The following is a 20,640-nucleotide window of genomic DNA, read 5'->3' on the forward strand; positions in this document are numbered from 1 at the left end:
CTATACCATCCGCCACAGGCCAGGCACCGAAAACTGTGCGGATGCTCTCAGTCGGCTACCATTGCCCACCACGGGGGTGGAAATGGCGCAGCCTGCAAACTTGTTGATGGTGGCGCAGCCCGCAGACTTGTTAGAAACATAGAAACATAGAAAATAGATGCAGGAGTAGGCCATTCGGCCCTTCTAGCCTGCACCGCCATTCAATGAGTTCATGGCTGAACATGCAACTTCAATACCCCATTCCTGCTTTCTCGCCATACCCCTTGATTCCCCCTAGTAGTAAGGACCTCATCTAACTCCTTTTTGAATATATTTAGTGAATTGGCCTCAACAACTTTCTGTGGTAGAGAATTCCACAGGTTCACCACTCTCTGGGTGAAGAAGTTCCTCCGCATCTCGGTCCTAAATGGCTTACCCCTTATCCTTTGACTGTGTCCCCTGGTTCTGGACTTCCCCAACATTGGGAACATTCTTCCTGCATCTAACCTGTCTAACCCCGTCAGAATTTTAAATGTTTCTATGAGGTCCCCTCTCATTCTTCTGAACTCCAGTGAATACAAGCCCAGTTGATCCAGTCTTTCTTGATAGGTCAGTCCCGCCATCCCGGGAATCAGTCTGGTAAACCTTCGCTGCACTCCCTCAATAGCAAGAATGTCCTTCCTCAGGTTAGGAGACCAAAACTGTACACAATACTCCAGGTGTGGCCTCACCAATGCCCTGTACAACTGTAGCAACACCTCCCTGCCCCTGTACTCAAATCCCCTTGCTATGAAGGCCAACATGCCATTTGCTTTCTTAACCGCCTGCTGCACCTGCATGCCAACCTTCAATGACTGATGTACCATGACACCCAGGTCTCTTTGCACCTCCCCTTTTCCTAATCTGTCACCATTCAGATAATAGTCTGTCTCTCTGTTTTTACCACCAAAGTGGATAACCTCACATTTATCCACATTATACTTCATCTGCCATGCATTTGCCCACTCACCTAACCTATCCAAGTCGCTCTGCAGCCTCACAGCATCCTCCTCGCAGCTCACACTGCCACCCAACTTAGTGTCATCCGCAAATTTGGAGATACTACATTTAATCCCCTCATCTAAATCATGAATGTACAGTGTAAACAGCTGGGGCCCCAGCACAGAACCTTGCGGTACCCCACTAGTCACTGCCTGCCATTCTGAAAAGTACCCATTTACTCCTACTCTTTGCTTCCTGTCTGACAACCAGTTCTCAATCCATGTCAGTACACTACCCCCAATCCCATGTGCTCTAACTTTGCACATCAATCTCTTGTTTGGGACCTTGTCGAACGCCTTCTGAAAGTCGAAATATACCACATCAACTGGTTCTCCCTTGTCCACTCTACTGGAAACATCCTCAAAAAATTCCAGAAGATTTGTCAAGCATGATTTCCCTTTCACAAATCCATGCTGACTTGGACCTATCATGTCACCTCTTTCCAAATGCACTGCTATGACATCCTTAATAATTGATTCCATCATTTTACCCACTACTGAGGTCAGGCTGACCGGTCTATAATTCCCTGTTTTCTCTCTTCCTCCTTTTTTAAAAAGTGGGGTTACATTGGCTACCCTCCACTCTATAGGAACTGATCCAGAGTCAATGGAATGTTGTAAAATGACTGTCAACGCATCCACTATTTCCAAGGTTACCTCCTTAAGTACTCTGGGATGCAGTCCATCAGGCCCTGGGGATTTATCGGCCTTCAATCCCATCAATTTCCCCAACACAATTTCCCGGCTAGTAAGGATTTCCCTCAGTTCCTCCTCCTTACTAGATGGTCATGGAAGTGTTTGAAAATGATAAATCACCTGTCACAGCCCGCCAGATTAGGACTTGGACCAGCCAATATCCTCTGCTGTCCCTAGTAAAAAACTGTGTACTACATGGGAGCTGGGCCAGCATCCCCGTTGAAATGCAAGAGCTAATCAAGCCGTTCCAGCAACGAAAGGACGAGCTGTCCATTCAGGCAGACTGTCTGTTGTGGGGTAACCGCGTAGTGCTACCCAAAAAAGGGCAGGGAGACGTTCATCTCGGATCTCCACAACACACACCCGGGTATAGTAATGATGAAAGCGTAAGCCAGATCCCACGTGTGGTGGCCCGGTAATGACTCTGACTTAGAGTCCTGTGTACGGCAATGCAGCGTGTGTGCTCAGTTGAGCAACGCGCCCAGAGAGGCACCACTAAGTTTGTGGTCCTGGCCCTCCAGACCATGGTCAAGGATCCATGTCGATTATGTGGGCCCGTTTCTCGGTAAAATGTTCCTGGTGGCGGTGGATTCTTTTTCAAAATGGATTGAATGTGAAATAATGTCGGGAAGCACCGCCACCGCCACCATTGAAAGCCTGAGGGCCATGTTTGCCACCCACGGCCTGCCTGACATACTGGTCAGTGACAACGGGCCATGTTTCACCAGTGCCGAATTTAAAGAATTCATGACCCGCAATGGGATCCAACATGTCACCTCGGCCCCTTTTAAACCAGCCTCCAATGGGCAGGCAGAGCGGGCAGTACAAACAATCAAACAGAGCCTCAAATGAGTCACAGAAGGCTCACTCCAAACCCGCCTGTCCCGAGTACTGCTCAGTTACCGCACGAGACCCCACTCACTCACAGGGGTGCCCCCGGCTGAGCTACTCATGAAAAAGACACTTAAAACCAGACTCTCGCTGGTTCACCCCAACCTACATGATCAGGTAGAGAGCAGGCGGCAGCAACAAAATGTAAACGATGGTCGCACCACTGTGTCACGGGAAATTGATCTGAATGACCCTGTGTATGTGCTAAACTATGGACATGGTCCCAAGTGGATCGTGGGCACGGTGATAGCTAAAGAAGGGAGTAGGGTGTTTGTAGTCAAACTAGACAATGGACAAATTTTCAGAAAGCACCTGGACCAAACGAGGCTGCGGTTCACAGACTGCCCTGAACAACCCACAGCAGACACCACCTTTGTCGAGCCCACAACACACACCCAAAGGATCAACGACACCACCCCGGACCAGGAAATCAAACCCATCACGCCCAACAGCCCAGCAAGGCCAGGCTCACCCAGCAGCCCTGCAGGGCCAACAACACGCCAGCCCAGCGAGGGCACAGCCAACACACCAGAAGAGACATTTATACCGAGGCGGTCCACCAGGGAAAGAGAGGCTCCCGACCGCCTCGCCTTGTAAATAGTTTTCACTTTGACTTTGGCGGGGGAGTTGATGTTGTGTATCTGTAAAGCCGTTCCGCCACCAGGGGGCTCATCCCCTGAAGTCCCAAGGGATCCCAGCATCCCTTGGGAGCACTGTATATAAGCCGGCCCCTAAGGACTATTCCTCACTCTGGAGTGTCTTATTAAAGACTGAGGTCACTGTTACTTTAACCTCCCTGTGTGCAGCCTCATCTGTGTTAGGAACACAACACTCTGCCCGCTCCCCATAACCCCTTATCGATTAAGAAACCATCTATTTCTGTCTTAAATTTATTCAATGTCCCAGCTTCCACAGCTCTCTGAGGCAGCGAATTCCACAGATTCACAACCCTCTGAGAGAAAAAATTTCTCCTCATCTCTGTTTTAAATGGGCGGCTCCTTATTCTAAGATCGTGCCCTCTAGTTCTAGTCTCCCCCATCAGTGGAAACATCCTCTCTGCATCCACCCTGTCAAGCCCCCTCATAATCAGTTTCGATAAGATCACCTCTCATTCTTCTGAACTCCAATGAGTAGAGGCCCAACCTACTCAACCTATCTTCATAAATCAACTCCCTCATCCCCGGAATCAACCGAGTGAACCTTCTCTGAACTGCCTCCAAAGCAAGTATATCCTTTCGTAAATATGGAAACCAAAACTGCATGCAGTATTCCAGGTGTGGCCTCACCAATACCCTGTATAGCTGTAGCAAGACTTCCTTGCTTTTATACTCCATCCCCTTTGCAATAAAGGCCAAGATTCCATTGGCCTTCCTGATCATTTGCTGTACCTGCATACTATCCTTTTGTGTTTCATGCACAAGTACCCCCAGGTCCCGCTGTACTGCGGCACTTTGCAATCTTTCTCCATTTAAATAATAACTTGCTCTTTGATTTTGCTGGCCAAGTGCATAACCTCACACTTTCCAACATTATACTCCATCTGCCAAATTGTTGCCCACTCACTTAGCCTGTCTATGTCCTTTTGCAGATTTTTTGTGCCCTTCTCACACATTGCTTTTCCTCCCATCTTTGTATCGTCAGCAAACTTGGTTACATTACACTCAGTCCCTTCTTCCACGTTGTTAATATAGATTGTAAATAGTTGTGGTCCCAGCACTGATCCCTGCGGCACCCCACTAGTTACTGGTTGCCAACCCGAGAATGAACCATTTATCCCGACTCTCTGTTACCCTTTACCCTTTGCTTACCACCTCCAAGCCAATTTTGGATCCAACTTGCCACTTTGCCCTGTATCCCATGGGCTTTAACCTTCATGACCAGTTTACCATGTGGGACCTTATCAAAAGCCTTGCTAAAATCCATATATACTACATCGTACACACTACCCTCATCGACCCTCTTGGTTACCTCCTCAAAAAATTCAATCAGGTTAGTCAAACACGATCTTCCCTTAACAAATCCGTGCTGACTGTCCCTAATTAATCCTTGCCTTTCCAAATGTAGATTTATTCTGTCTTTCAGGATTTTTTCCAATAATCTTCCCACCACTGAGGTTAGGCTGACAGGCCTGTAATTACTCGGACTATCTCTTTTTCCCTTCTTAAACAAGGGCACTATATTAGCAGTCCTCCAATCCTCCGGCACCATGCCCATATCCAAAGAGGACTGGAAAATGATGGTCAAGGCCTCTGCTATTTCCTCCTTTACTTCGCTCAACAGCCTGGATGCATTTCATCCGGGCCTGGGGACTTATCTACTTTCAAAGCTGCTAAACCCCTTAATACTTCCTGCCTCATTATATTTATTTCATCCAGAATATCACACTCCTCCTCGATAGCAGTATCTGCATTGCCCCTTTCCTTTGTGAAAACAGATGCAAAGTATTCGTTAAGAACCCTTCCAACATCTTCCGCCTCCACACAAAGATTACCCTCATGGTCTCTAATAGGCCCTACCCTTTCTTTAGTTACCCTCTTACTCGTAATATATTTATAGAACATCTTAGGGGTTTCCTTAATTTTACTGGCCAAGAATTTCTCGTACTCTCTCTTAACATTCCTAACATCCTTCTTAATTTTGCCTCTTAACTTTCTATGTTCCTCTAAAGATTCTAAAGTATTTAGCCGTTGGTATATGACATAAGCGTCCCTTTTTTTCTTAATCCCCCCCTGTAAGTCCCAAGACATCTGGGGGGCTCGAGAATTATTTTTCTCACCCTTTTTCTTTCAGGGCACATGTTTTGCCTCCTGTTCCGACACTGATTTAACCACAAGTAGCTGTTTCCAGTCCACTATGGCCCAATCATCAGTCGATCTTTTGTTCTCGATCCTCTGTGTAGGAAGTGGATTAACAGCACAACAACATGAACCAAGAGATTACCTGTGGGAAGAGCACTGCCGCGAGAATTCCCACTGTGATACCGATGTTATCCTCAAACCACAGAGAGATGGCGTCGACACAGCCTCGGGCGTAGATGATTGTGCCCACCTCGAAACGCTGTGTATCAAACCACAATACAACAAGGTTAGCACTGTGGAGAAAGATTTCTCCTCAAATCATTTGTCACTGAATCTGCATTTTCTCTTCCCTCTGCAATACTCATATGAGGGAGTACCGTACTGTCGGAGGGGCAGTACTGAGGGAGTGCTGCACTGTCGGAGGGGCAATACTGAGGGAGTGCTGCACTGTTGGAGGGGCGGTAATGAGGGAGCGCTGCACTGATGGAGGGGCAGTAATGAGGGAGTGCCGCACTGTCGGAGGGGCAGTACTGAGGGAGCGCTGCATTGTCAGAGGGGCAGTACTGAGGGAGCGCTGCACTGTTGGAGGGGCAGTACTAAGTGAGTGCCGTACTGTCGGAGGAGTAGTACTGAGGGAGTGCCGTACTGTCGGAGGGGCAGTACTGAGGAAGTGCTGCACTGTTGGAGGGGCAGTAATGAGGGAGTTTCGTACTGTCAGAGGGGCAGTAATGAGGGAGTTTCGTACTGTCAGAGGGGCAGTACTGAGGGAGCGCTGCACTGTTGGAGGGGCAGTACTAAGGGAGTGCCGTACTGTCGGAGGAGTAGTACTGAGGGAGTGCCGTACTGTCGGAGGGGCAGTACTGAGGAAGTGCTGCACTGTTGGAGGGGCAGTAATGAGGGAGTTTCGTACTGTCAGAGGGGCAGTAATGAGGGAGTTTCGTACTGTCAGAGGGGCAGTACTGAGGGAGTGCTGCACTGTCGGAGGGGCAGTACTAAGGAAGTGCTGCACTGTCAGAGGGGCAGTAATGAGGGAGTTTCGTACTGTCAGAGGGGCAGTACTGAGGGAGTGCCGTACTGTCGGAGAGGCAGTACTGAGGAAGTGCTGCACTGTTGGAGGGGCAGTAATGAGGGAGTTTCGTACTGTCAGAGGGGCAGTACTGAGGGAGTGCCGTACTGTCGGAGGAGTAGTACTGAGGGAGTGCCGTACTGTCGGAGGGGCAGTACTGAGGAAGTGCTGCACTGTTGGAGGGGCAGTAATGAGGGAGTTTCGTACTGTCAGAGGGGCAGTACTGAGGGAGCAATGCACTGTCGGAGGGGCAGTACTGAGGGACTGCTGCACTGTCGGAGAGGCAGTACTGAGGGAGTGCCGCACTGTCGGAGGTGCCGTCTTTCGGATGAGACGTTAAACCGAGGCCCCGTCTGCTCTCTCAGGTGGACGTAAAAGAACCTAGTTTGAAGAAGAGCAGGGGAGTTATCCCCAGTGTCCTGGGGCAAATATTTATTCCCTCAATCAACATAGCAAAAACAGATTATCTGGTCATTATCACATTGTTGTTTGTGGGAGCTTGCTGTGCGCAAATTGGCTGCCGCGTTTCCCACATTACAACAGTGTCTACACTCCAAACGTACTTCATTGAATGTAAAAAGCGCTGTGGGATGTCTGGTGTTCGTGAACGGCGCTATATAAATGCAAGTATTTCTTTCTTTGTCCTAGAAATTTGTTTTGGGTGGGTGGTGCAAAGCGGGCGGTATCGGATTGGCCGTCCGCGACACTGTGTATAACGTTCCCATCGGCGCCAACGCCCGACACAGATCTCTACGCCTTTACCTTTCTGCGATGCAGCACTGGCCTGTCCCTGGGTGCACACTCGGGAAAGGTGCAGGTCCACCACTGACTGACCACCTCCAAGCCTTCATGCTTGCCACTGTGGGAGAGAACGGGGCAGTGTTTGTCGTGCGGCAACACCGCGTGTGACGTGTCTTGGCAAGTTTTGGTTCTTTGGTCCTTGGGATGGTCCTGTGAAGCGCCTTAGGATACTTTACTGTGTTAAAGGCACTACATAAATACAAGTTGTTGTTGTTATGTTACAGGAGTAATAATCCAGAGGACGATTTATCTGGTTTGTTTCATTGAAAGCCCAGCCAGACTGCTCTGTAATGCTGGAGGTCTAAACGTCTCCACTTGCCGTCACTATTCACGTGTTTCTGCAGTGAGGCTCAGACACAAGCTCAGACCCACCTCTCACCTCAATTACAAACAATCGCAGCCTCGACTATCTTCAGACCTATTACCATTACATCTAACCCATCCTCTGATGCCTGGGTTGTATTGAACCTCTGTGTGAGATCTGTCGTTTCTTTGTGAGAGACAATTTCACCTGCAGTGTGCCGTCACTTAGCGACGGGCAGAGAATGGACCATTCTTGCCACATTGCAGGAAGGATGTGATTGCACTGGAGAGGGTACAGAGGAGGTTGACGAGGATGTTGCCGGGACTGGAACACTTTAGCTGTGAGGAAAGATTGGATAGGCTGGGGTTGTTTTCCTTGGAACAGAGGAGGCTGAGGGGAGATTAAATTGAGGTTTATAAAATTATGAGGGGCCTAAATAGAGTGATTAGGACGGACCTCTTTCCCTTAGCAGCGGGGACAACAACCAGGGGGCATAGATTTAATGTGGTTGGTGGAAGGATTAGAGGGGAGATGAAGAAACATTCCTTCACCCAAAGGGTGGTGGGGGTCTGGAACTCACGGCCTGAAAGGGTGGTAGAGGCAGAAACCCTCACCACATTTAAAAAGTACTTGGATGTGCACCTGAAGTGCTGTAACCCACAGGGCTACGGACCGAGAGCTGGAAAGTAGGATTAGGCTGGGTAGCTCTTGGTCGGCCGGCGTGGACACGATGGGCTGAATGGCCTCCTTCCGTGTCGTAATTTTTATTTCTATCTTTCTGTGATCTCGTTGTCTCTCCTGCCGTTTTATTCCTGCTCAAGCTTGCTTCAGCCCTGCTCTCATCGTTTAATTTTTCCTGTAACCCACAATCTCCTCAAACTGTGGCCGGTGGATCAGAGGGGAGAACTCTCACTTCTGAGTCAGAGGACACCAGGAGAACTCCCCCGCTCCTCCTCACCTTCTGTGGAATCCTCATACATCCACCTGGCGGGGCCGATGGGGCCTGGGTTTGCTGTGCCTCTGGCAGTGCAGCACTCCCTCAGCACTGCACTGGAGAGCCAGCTCGGGATTCTGGCATGGGGCTTGAACCCCGACCTTCTGATTCTGCAGCAAGAGTGCTACCCACTGAGCCTCTTCTTTTCTTCTCAGGCAGTCCCCAGGAGTCGAGGACGACTTTATTCCACACAAACACCAGTTCTCAGGTGAGCGAGGAGACCAATGCGGGACCTACAGTCTCTGTCACAGGTGGGGCAGGCGGTGGTTGGAGGGACGGGTGGGTGGGGTGCTTGGGTTGTCGGGCGCTCCTTCTGCTGTTTGTACTTGCTTCCGCCTGCTCCCGGAGAAGGGACTCGAGGTGTTCGGGGCCTTCCCGGATGCTTCTCCTCCACTTTGAGCGGTCTCGGGCCAGGGATTCCCAAGAGTCGGTGGAGGATAATCCAAGGAGGCTTTGAGGGTGTCCTTGAAGCATTTGCTCTGCCCTCCAGGGACCCGCTTGCCGTGCTGGAACACGGAGTACAGCGCTTGTTTTGGGAGTCTAGTGTCGGGCATGCGGACAATGTGGTGGTCAGTGTTTCAATGCTGGGGATGTTGGCCTGGGCGAGAACACTGACGTTGGTGCGACTATCCGGCCAATGAATTTGCAGGATTTTGCGGAGGCAGCGTTGGTGGTACTTCTCCAGTGAGCCTAGGGTGACACTGGCTCCTGCTCTCACACTTCTTCCTGTAACCCAAGGGGTGTTCAAGTGTCCATCAGGGGAGTCACCCGCCCAAGTACCTGGCATTTGCTCAGATTCGCCACAAAACAGCCATACCAAGGCTGGCAGCATGTAATAAATAATCTGGCTGGGTCAAAAGTGGACCAACAGGAAGTAGGTCAGTTTACAGCAGCTCCCAAATTATACAATAATTGAAATTTTGCAGCATAGAAGGCCGTTCGGCCCATTGTGTCCACGCCGGTCGAAAAGGAGCCATCCAGCCGAATCCCTTTTTTCAGCTCTTGATCAGTAGTGTTGTAGGAAACGTTACAAGGACACCCTCAAAACCTCCCTGATAAAGTGCAACATCCCCACCGACACCTGGGAGTCCCTGGCCAAAGACCGCCCTAAGTGGAGGAAGAGCATCCGGGAGGGCACTGAGCACCTCGAGTCTTGACGCCGAAAGCGTGCAGAAACCAAGCGCAGGCAGCGGAAGGAGCGTGCGGCAAACCAGTCCCACCCACCCTTCCCTCAACCACTGTCTGTCCCACCTGTGACAGAGACTGTAATTCCCGTATTGGACTGTTCAATCACCTGAGATCTCACTTTTAGAGTGGAAGCAAGTCTTCCTCGATTTCGAGGGACAGCCGATGATGATGATGATGTAGGTTACGGCACTTCAAGTGCACATCCAAGCAATTTTTAAATGTGGTGAGGGTTTCTACCTCTACCACCCTTTCAGGCAGTGAGTTCCAGACCCCCACCACCCTCTGGGTGAAAACATTTCTCCTCAAATCCCCTCTAAACCTCCTACCAATTACTTTAAATCTATGTCTCCTGCTTGTTGACGCTCTGCTAAGGGAAATAGGTCCTTCCTATCCACTCTATCTCGGCCCCTCGTAATTTTATACAACTCAATTAAGTCTTCTCTCAGTCTCCTCTGTTCCAAAGAAAACAACCCCAGCCTATCCAATCCTTCCTCGTAGCTAAAATTCCCCAGTCCAGGCAACATCCTCGTAAATCTGCTCTGCATCTCTAAAGCAATCACATCTTTCCTGTAATGTGGTGACCAGAACAATACGGTATCTGTGACCTAACTAGTGTTTTATACAGTTAGGTGAAGTATTTCCATTACGTCTTGTTTTATCATTAAAATTTAAATCTGTTGGGTGCCCTAAAATCACATGTGGTATGTGACTAAATCCACAGATAGCAGACGTGTTTGTGTGGAACTGTAACCTAGCCAGAGTCTATGAACGAGATGTCGAATGTTGTCTCCAATCAGGATTTTATACCGCTTCCCTCTCAATAACAAGCTCTGTGCCTAAATGGAGTTTGGGCAATACAACCCGTAGAAAGACAGTTCAGTCCGCTAACACAACCCAATTTGAACCTTGCTGATCATTCAATTGGGTCTTTAAAATAAATGTTTCTCTTTCACAAGAGCTAGAATTCACAGGGTCCTGGAAACAAATGAAATCAAGGAAGAATGGCAGTGCACAAGCTCGGAAACTAATATTGCGTTTTGACACAGCCATTGCCAAAGCCATAATATCAATCAACATAAGGCAACAGGCTCCGACTGTCAAAAGCACTTTGACAAGACCTTTCATGTAATTATCTCAGTTTTGACTCTTCGCCTTTTCTTCCCGTGTCATTAACCACTTGGTCTCCATTATGCCTGGCCTTGGGGTATCGCTGTCAATTCACTCACTGCAATGGAAGGACATGCTCTCGAGCCAGCACTTGCTGCAACGTAGGACTGAGGAGCTATAAATGGCTCCGTGAGTCCAATTTAACCAACGCTGCACCGCCACACACACCGACGGTGGGGCGTACAAAGCACAAATAGTCCAGTCTCCTGCTCTCACATAACAACAACTTGTATTTAGATAGCCCCTTTAACATAGTGAAATGTCCCAATTTCCCATAAGTGGAACATAAGAACACAAGAAATAGGAGCAGGAGTCGGCCATTTGGCCCCTCGAGCCTGCTCCGCCATTCAATAAGATCATGGCTGATCCGATCATGGACTCAGCTCCACTTCCCCGCCCGCTCCCCATAACCCTTGACTCCCTTATCACTCAAAAATCTGTCGATCTCCACCTTAAATGCTCCAGAGGAGTGTTATGAGATAAAACAATTTGACACCGAGCTGTATAAGTAGAAATTAGGGCAAGTGACCAAAAGCTTGTTCAAAGAGGTATGTTTTAAGGAGCGTGTTAAAGGAAGAAAGAGAGGTCGAGAGGTGGAGAGGTTTAGGGAGGGAGTTCCAGAGCTTGGGGCTCAGGCAGCTGAAGGCATGGCCACCGATGGTGGAGCGATTATAATCAGGGATGCTCAGGAGGGCAGAATTAGAGGAGCGCAGACATCTCGGGGGATTGTGGGGCTGGAGGAGATAGGGAGGGGCGAGGCCATGAAGGGATTTGAAATCAAGGATGAGAATGTTGAAATTGAGGCGTTGCTTAAACGGGAGCCAATGTAGGTCAGCGAGCACAGGGGGTGATGGGTGAGTGGGACTTAGAGCGAGTTAGGACACGGGGCAGTGAGCACAGGGGTGATGGGTGAGCGGGACTTGTTGCGAGTTAGGACATGGGGCAGTGAGCACAGGGGTGATGGGTGAGCGGGACTCGGTGCGAGTTAGGACACAGGGGGGTGATGGGTGAGCGGGACTCAGTGCGAGTTAGGACACAAGGGGGTGATGGGTGAGCTGGACTTGGTGCGAATTAGGACATGGGCAGCAGAGTTTTGGAACACCTCTAGTTTACGCAGAATGATCATTACTGAAGGAGACCGTTAGGCCCAGCGTGTCTGTGCCAGCTCTTAAAACGAGCGATCCCATTAGTCCCACTCCCATGCTCTTTCCTCAGCCCTGCAACTTTTTCCTTTTCAAATATATATTTAATTCCCTTTTGAAAGTTATTATTTTCCTCATTTTCCTCAGCTCTTGTGCCAATCGCTTTAATTCGGTGTCCGCTGCTTACCGATCCTCTTGCAGTTCCTCGTCATTTACTTTCTCAAAACCTTTCAGGATTTGGAACACCTCGATCAAATCTGCCCGGAACCTTCTCTGCTCCAAGGAGAACAGCCCCGGTTCTTTAGTCTCTCCACGTAACTGAAGTCACTCATCCCTGATACCATTTCTAGTAAATCTCCTCTGTACCCTCTCCAAGCCCTTATCATCTGCTGGTGCCCAGAATTGGACACAATATTCTAGCTGAGGCCTAACCAGCGTTTTATAAAGTTCCAGCAAAACATCCTTAATTTCCCAGAAGTGGGACATAAGAACATAAGAAATAGGAGCAGGAGTAGGCCCCCTGGCACCTCGAGCCTGCTCCGCCATTCAATAAGATCATGGCTGATCCGATCATGGACTCAGCTCCACTTCCCTGGCATCGCTCCCCATAACCCTTCACTTCCTTATCGTTCAAAAATCTGTCTATCTCCACCTTAAATATATTCAATGACCCAGCCTCCACAGCTCCCTGGGGCAGAGAATTCCACAGATTTACGACCCTCCGAGAGAAGAAATTCCTCCTCATCTCCGTTTTTAATGGGCGACCCCTTATTCTGAAACTATGCCCCCTAGTTCTAGATTCCTCAACGAGGGGAAACCTGTCAAGCCCCATTATAATCTTATACATTTCAATAAGATCACCTCTCATTCTTCTAAACTCCAATGAGTACAGGCCCAACCTGCTCAACCTTTCTTCATAAGACAACCCCTTCATCTCAGGAATCAACCTGGTGAATCTTCTCTGAACTGCCTCCAATGCAAGTACATTCCTCCTTAAATAAGGAGACCAAAACTGCACGCAGTACTCCAGGTGTGGCCTCACCAATACCCTGTACAGTTGTAGCAGGACTTCTCTGCTTTTATACTCTATCCCCCTTGCAATAAAGGCCAACATTCCATTTGCCTTCCTGATTACTTGCTTATCTGCGTACTAACGTTTTGTGTTTCATGTACAAGGACCCCCAGGTCTCTCTATACTGTAGCACTTTGTAATCTCTCTTCCTTTAAATAACAATTTGCATCTTTTTTTTTTGCTACCAAAGTGGATAACCTCAGATTTTCCCAGATTTTAGGACACGATGTGCCGGAGTGATGATTTGTCGGATGAGACACCTCCCCAAGGAGCTGGGTCCTGCTCTACAACTTTATGAAGACTGCCCAAGACTGGGACGTTGCAGGGACAGTGAGCAGAGGAGATTTGCCAGAATGGTTCCAGGGATGAGCGATTTTAGCCACAAGGATAGGTCGGAGAAGTTGGGGTTGTTGTCCTTGTAAGAAAGAAGATTGAGTGGAGATTTGATAGAGGTATACAAGATTGTAACATGTTTAGATAAGGTTGACAAAAAAAAGCTGTTCCCATTAGCTGATGGTACAAGGACTCGATGGACACAGATTGAAGATATTGGGGAACAGATACAGCGGGGGATGTGAGAAAGAACTTCTTTATGCAACGAGTGGTAATGACCTGGAGCTCGCTGGCGACGAGGATGGTGGAAGCGGAGATGATCAATGGTTGTCTAAAGGAAATTGGACAGGCACTGGAGGGCTCCAGGGGTAGAGCGGGGGATGGGACTGACTGGATTGGTCTACAGAGAGCCGGCATGGTCTCGATGGGCCGAATGGCCTCCTCCTGTGCCATAATGACTCTATGGGGCCGAGATTGCCCTCTACCCGAAGCATGCCGCTCGCTCCCCGTTTCTCCTTTTCATCCTGCCGCGGCGGTTGAGGTGGTCCCTTGAGCGATATTCCGCTCTTTGGCTTTTTTTTCCAGGTGGACTGGAAGTCGCTCACAATGGAGGCGGTGAGTGCACTAGCGGAGCGGAGGTTGGGGGCGGGTGTAGAGACCGCCGCTATCAGTCATCAGCGTAGCTGGGTCACCGTGACTCACTCCTTCACTTAAAGGGGCAGTCCTGCGCAGTCCGCTGGGCCACCAGGAACGGCCAGGCCGGGCCGGGGCGGGGCGGGGGGCATAATTGTCCGCCCAACATGGCAGTCGGCCGACAAAAAAAACATGGCGGCAGCAGCAGTGCGCCCTCCCTTTAACGGGAGCTGCCCCGCGGTTTCAGAAGGCCACAGCCTCAGTGCACTGTCGGGAAAGGCAGGTTTTGGCAATGCCCGGCGGGAGGAAGATTTTCTCGGCGGAATTTCACCGTCGGGGGCGGGGGGGGAACATCGGCGGTGATGATGCACTTAGGATGGATCAGCAGCAGCGGAGCGGTGGGGGAGAGAGTGGGTCACCGCCGGGATACCGCAGGAGCGGAATTTTGATAATGGCGGCCATTCCACAAAGCGTGGCCACCGATTTTCGGTGTTCAGAGGCCTTCAGGAAAGGAGCAATTGCCGACCCGCTGTCTCTATAAGGGAATAGAGGGTTACGCTGATAGAGTTAGATGAGGAAAGACGGGAGGAGGCTCGAATGGAGCATAATCGGCGACAGGGACTGGTTGGGCCGAACGGCCTGTTTCTGGGCCGTATATCCGCTGTGATAACTCACACAACAGCTAGTGGCTTTGTTCTTTGGTTCCCGATGGGAGCTCAGTTGAGTTTTGAGAGCAATGGGCTGCTCCCCCAGTGGCGGTGTGTATTTAAGCCGCACAGACCAAGAAGAGCTCAGATCCAGTCGTTGTGGGCCGAGCTGCCTTTAATCAGGGTGACAGGAGGGGCCCAGCTACTGGGCCCAGTGCTCCCGGGTTGGGCAGGTCAGAAACTGGCAGGTTGCCCCCCTGCCCTCCCCTCACCCCGCTGTTTGTTATCCAGCAACCCCGCCGGGAATGTGTACGGACTGGATTGCGCTGGGCGGCGATGCCTCTGTGGTTGAATAGCCCACGGACACTCAGACATGGAGAATGCCCGGGTGACACAGGACAACCCGCAGAAGCTCACCCTTGCGACGGTCAGAGAAAACGACGGGGGCGGAGTCACTGAGCGCAAAAGCCAACAGAACTCAGTTCCAATAAACCTGTACATGTGAAATATAAATGTTGGAAATACACAACAGGCACCTGGACATAGAAAGGGCAGGTTAATGATCTGGGCGAACCCATTGCTCACCTCTTGATGCAGTGCCTGGTATCCACACTGAGTGTTGATGACATCTCCTTCCTAATAGGACAAAAAGCAAAGTGTCACCAGCCAATCATTAATGGGCAGCTACTGCCTGCCGACAGACACCAGCCCTTGGAGTCAGTTGGATAAACACGAGAGGATTGGCCCATTGCTAAACCTTCGGGATAGAACTCTTCCGAAAGGATGAGGGGGCCAATATTGCCGTCCGACCAAACAGAAGGTGCACTCACTGACTCGGTAGTTTTGGGGCGGAGATTGGGCAGATATTCAGCTCGTTGGTTTGTATTTCGGGTCGGGGCGGTGTTGAGGGGACGAAGTGCCCTTGTCGTGGGGGGGGCTCCGAGGAATCGGCGCTTGGCTGACCGCGTCTGACGCGTCACAATGTCCCCCCCCCCCCTCAGTTAAAGGGGAGGGCCGCTGCGAACTCTGTATAAACATCAGTGGTGCTCACTGGGCCTCCAGCGAGGGTTTCGGCCGGGCCAGCGGTCCGGCATCCAAGGGGGAGGGGGGGGGGCGGGGGCGCAGGCTGCCCGTTGGCGGCCCGGCCGAACCCGTGGCCTTCACCATGGCGGCTTGCCCTCCCATTTAAAGATGGCCGCCTCGCCCAGCCACAATCCAGCTTCCTGCCCCGGAATGGAAGGGACCTGAGGGAGGGGACATTTTTGACCTCTGAGCTCTGCCCATTCCTGTTGGCCAACTCTTGCTGCAAGCTAAATCCAAACAGGCTTAAGTTGGAATAAAACCGCTATCTCAAACAGGATCAGTATAGGAGTCAATTCATAAGAACATAAGAAATAGGAGCAGGAGTCGGCCATTCGGCCCCTCGAGTCTGCCCCACCATTTAATAAGATCATGGCTGATCTGATCCTGGCCTCAGCTCCACTTCCCTGCCCGCTCTCCATAACCCTTCACTCCCTTATCGCTCAAAAATCTGTCTATCTCCGCCTTAAATATATTCAATGTCCCAGCCTCCACAGCTCTCTGGGGCAGAGAATTCCACAGATTTACAACCCTCTGAGAGAAGAAATTCCTCCTCATCTCAGTTTTAAATGGGCGGCCCCTTATTCTAAGACTATGTCCCCTAGTTTTAGTTTCCCCTATGAGTGGAAACATCCTCTCTACATCCACCTTGTCGAACCCCCTCATTATCTTATACGTTTCAATAAGATCACCTCCCATTCTTCTGAACTCCAATGTGTATAGGCCCAACCTACTCAACCTTTCATCATAAGTCAACCCCCTCATCTCCGGAATCGGCCGAGTGAACATTCTCTGAACAGCCTCCAATGCAGGTATATCTTTCTTTAAATACGGAGACCAAAACTGTTCGCAGTACTCCAGGTGTGGCCTCAACAATACCCTGTACAGTTGTAGCAGGACTTCTCTGCTTTTATACTCCATCCCCCTTGCAATAAAGGCCAACATTCCATTTGCCTTCCTGATTAATTGCTGTACCTGCATACTAACTTTTTGTGTTTCATGAACAAGGCCCTCCAGGTCTCTCTGTACTTTTCAATTTTTCTCCATTTAAATTATAACTGTTGCTCAGTCTGTCTCACTGTGATTCCTCTGGGTTCCCTTCATCAGGGACAGTAGCATACTGGGAGAAGCAGAATCAGTTTGGGTGGAGCTAAGAAACACTGGGAGTTGTTTATAGGCCCCCAAGCAGTCGTGGTAATGTAAGGCAGAGTATAAATCAGGAAATTAATAAGTAATCAGGGGGGACATTAATCTACATATAGACTGGGCAAATCAAATTTACAGTAATAGTGTGGAGGACGATTTCATGGAATGTTTACAAGATAGTTTTCTAGATGTAGAGGAATCAACTCGGGAACAGGCTATTTTGGATCTAGTATTGTTCAATGAGAAAATATTTATTACTAATCTTGTACTAAAGGGGTCTTTAGGGAAGAGTGACCATAATATGATAGAATTTTATATTAAGTTTGAAAGTGATTTAGTTAAATCCGAAACTAGGTTCTTAAATCTAAGCAAAGCTAACTACGTAGGTCCGAGGTGGGAGTTGGCTATGGTACATTGGGAAACGACATTAAAAGGTACGATAGTAGACAATCAATGGCTAACATTTAAAGAATTAATACATAATTTACAACAAATATACATGTGGGCTAGAAATTTGCCAGCCTGTCGATATTTGTTTTTTAACGTCATTTTTAGAATAACAATTTAGCAATTTTTTAATGGCGTAAATTTGATCAAAAAAATCGCCTGTCGATAAAAATTGGCATTGCTGCAGGATTTGTGTTGGAAACCACCGTCCTCGGTAACTTTACCGCGAGGCCGATATCGCCAAAAATACTGGGGACAAAACACAATTTTTTTTTCCAAAAATCAAAGCAAAAAAATTAGAAAACATTAACAGTACACTTAAGTAATCAATCGTTGAAACTTCACCTTATCTTTTTTTGCAGGCCTTCCTAGTTACCGACGTTTCCGAGAACCGGGTCGCCAAATGGCCAAATTTAGGCAGTGCGTTTTTTTATGTTTGGCGATCCGCTTTTTGACAATATTTCGAAACCGCCATTCTTAACCTTTGGGGAATTCTGTTAGGTTTCTTTTAATGACGAAAAACACTTCTAACGTGAAAAAAATCGCGTTAAAACATGTGTTAGGATGGCTAATTTCTAGCCCACAGTCCTTTAAGGCACAGAAACCTCACAGGAAAAGTGGTCCAACTGTGGCTAACAAGAGAAGTTAAAAATAGTATTATTTCAAAGGAAGAGGCTTATAATGTTGCCAAAAAGAGCAGTAAGCCCAAGGATTAGGAGGATTTCAGAATTCAGCAAAAGGAGGCCCAGAAAATGAAGAAAGAAAGGGAAAATAGAATATGAGAGTAAACTAGGGAGAGACATAAAAACGGACCAAAAGCTTCTATAGGTATGTAAAAAACAAAAGATTAGTGAAAGTAAATGTGGGTCCCTTACAGGCTGAGACAAAAGAAATTATAATAATAGGGAATAAGGAAATGGCAGAGAAATTAAACAAATGTCTTCATGGAAGACACAAAAACCCTCCTGGAAATTGTGGAGAACTAAGGGTCAAGTGAGAATGAGAAACTGAAAGAAATTATTATTAGTAAAAAAAGTGGTACTGGAGAAATTAATGGGACTGAAAGTCAATAAATCCCCTGGACTTGATGGCTTACATCCTAGGGGTTTGACTATAGGGATAGTGGATGCATTGGTTGTCATCTACCGAAATTCCATAGATTCTAGAACGGTTCCCACGGAATGGAAGGTGGCAAATGCAACCCCGCTATTTAAGAAAGGAGAGAGAAAAACGGGGAACTACAGACCAGTTAGCCGGCATCATCAGTAGGGAAATTGCTAGAATCTATTATTAAGGACATGGTAACAAAGCACTTAGAAAATAATAAGATTGGGTGGAGTCAACACGGATTTATGAAAGGGAAGTCATGTTTGACAAATCTGTTGAGTTTTTTGAGATTGTAACTAGCAGATAAGGGGGAACCAGTGAATGTGGTGTATTTGGATTTTCAGAAGGCATTGGATAAGGTGCCACACAAGGGGTTATTAAACAAAATTAGGGCTCATGTGATTGGGGGGAATATACTGGCATGGATTGAGGATTGGTTAATGGACAGAAAACAGAGAGTAAAAATAAATGGATCATTTTCATGTTGGCAGAAGGTAATTAGTGCTTGGGCCCCAGCTATTCACAATCTATAGCAATGATTTGGATGAGGGACCAAATGTAATATATCCAAGTTTGCTGATGATACAAAGCTCGGTGGGAATGTAAGTTGTGAGGAGGATGCAAAGAGGCTTCAGGGGGATATAGACCGGCTCAGTGAGTGGGCAAGAACATGGCAAATGGAATATAATGTGGAGAAATGTGAAGTTATCCACTTTGGTAGGAAAAATAGAAAAGCAGAGTATTTTATAAATGGTGAGAGATTGGGAAATGTTGGTGTTCAGAGGGACCTGGGTGTCCTTGTACACAGATCACTGAAAGTTAACATGCAGGTACAGCAAGTGATTAAAGCAAATGGTATGTTGGCCTTTATTACAAGAGGATTTGAGTATAAGAGTAAAGACGTCTTACTGCAATTATACAGGGCCCTGGTGAGACCACACCTGGAGTATTGTGGACAGTTCTGGTCTCCTTACCTAAGGAAGGATATACTTACCAGAGAGGGACTGCAGCGAAGGTTCAGCAGACTGATTCCTGGGATGGGGGGATTGTCCTATGAGGAGAGATTGAGTAGACTGGGCCGATATTCTCTCGAGTTTAGAAGAATGAGAGGTGATCCCATTGAAACATACAACATTCTTACAGAGCTTGACAGGGTAGATGCAGGGAGGATGTTTCCCCCGGGCTGGGGAGTCTAGAACCAGGGGTCACAGTCTCAGGATAAGGGTTCGGCCATTTAGGACTGAGATGAGGAGAAACTTCTTCACTCAGAGGGTGGTGAATCTTTGGAATTCTCTGCCCTAGAGGGCTGTGGAGGCTCAGTCGTTGAGTGTATTCAAGACAGAGATCGATAGATTTTTGGATATTAAGGGAATCAAGGGATATGGGGATCAGGTGGGAAGGTGGAGTTGAGGTCGAAGATCAGCCGTGATCTTATTGAATGGCGGAGCAGGCTCAAGGGGCTGAATGGCCGACTCCTGCTCCTAATTCTTATGTTCTTATGGTTATGTTACCGGACCAGTAATCCCAAGGCCTGGACTAATGATCCAGAGACGTGAATTCAAATCCCACCCCGGCAGCTGGGGAATTTAAATTCAGCTAATTAAAAAAATCTGGAATAAAAAGCTAGTACCTGTAACGGTGACCATGAAACTACCGGATTGTCGTTAAAAACCCATCTGGTTCACGAATGCCCTTTAGGGAAGGAAATCTGCCGCCCTTACCCGGTCTGGCCTCTATGTGATTGCAGATCCATAGCAATGTGGTTGACTCTTAACAGCCCCTGAAATGGCCCAGTGAGACACTCCGTTGTATAAGGCGGCTCACCACCAGCTTCTCGAGGGGCAATTAGGGATGGCCAATAAATGTTGGCCTTGCCTGGGCCCCAAGCTCTGGAATTCCCTCCCGAAGCCTCTCCGCCTCTCTCTCCTCCTTTAAGACACTGCTTAACATCGACCTCTTTGTGCAAGCTTTCGGTCACCTGTCCTAATACCTCCTTATGTGGCTCGGTCTCAGTTTGGTCTAATTGACGCTCCTGTGAAGTGCCTTGGTGCGTTTTGCTACGTTGAAGGCGCTACATAAATGCAAGTCGTTATTATTGTCTCCAGTATG

General features: G+C 48.5%; 1 protein-coding gene across 1 annotated transcript in view; it reads right to left on the reverse strand.

Annotated features, from left to right (window-relative positions):
• Positions 1–20,640, reverse strand: part of LOC139234800 (tetraspanin-15) — a 319,258-nt gene that overhangs the window by 77,563 nt on the left and 221,055 nt on the right. Inside the window, exons 6-7 of the mRNA XM_070865490.1 lie at positions 15,337–15,387; positions 5,547–5,663 (exon numbers count right to left, since the gene is read on the reverse strand). Of these exons, the coding sequence (XP_070721591.1) occupies positions 5,547–5,663; positions 15,337–15,387 (168 nt within the window). The remainder of the gene's footprint in view (positions 1–5,546; positions 5,664–15,336; positions 15,388–20,640) is intronic.

Source organism: Pristiophorus japonicus, chromosome 22, assembly GCF_044704955.1.
Source record: "Pristiophorus japonicus isolate sPriJap1 chromosome 22, sPriJap1.hap1, whole genome shotgun sequence".
NCBI classification, from domain to species: Eukaryota; Metazoa; Chordata; class Chondrichthyes; family Pristiophoridae; genus Pristiophorus; species Pristiophorus japonicus.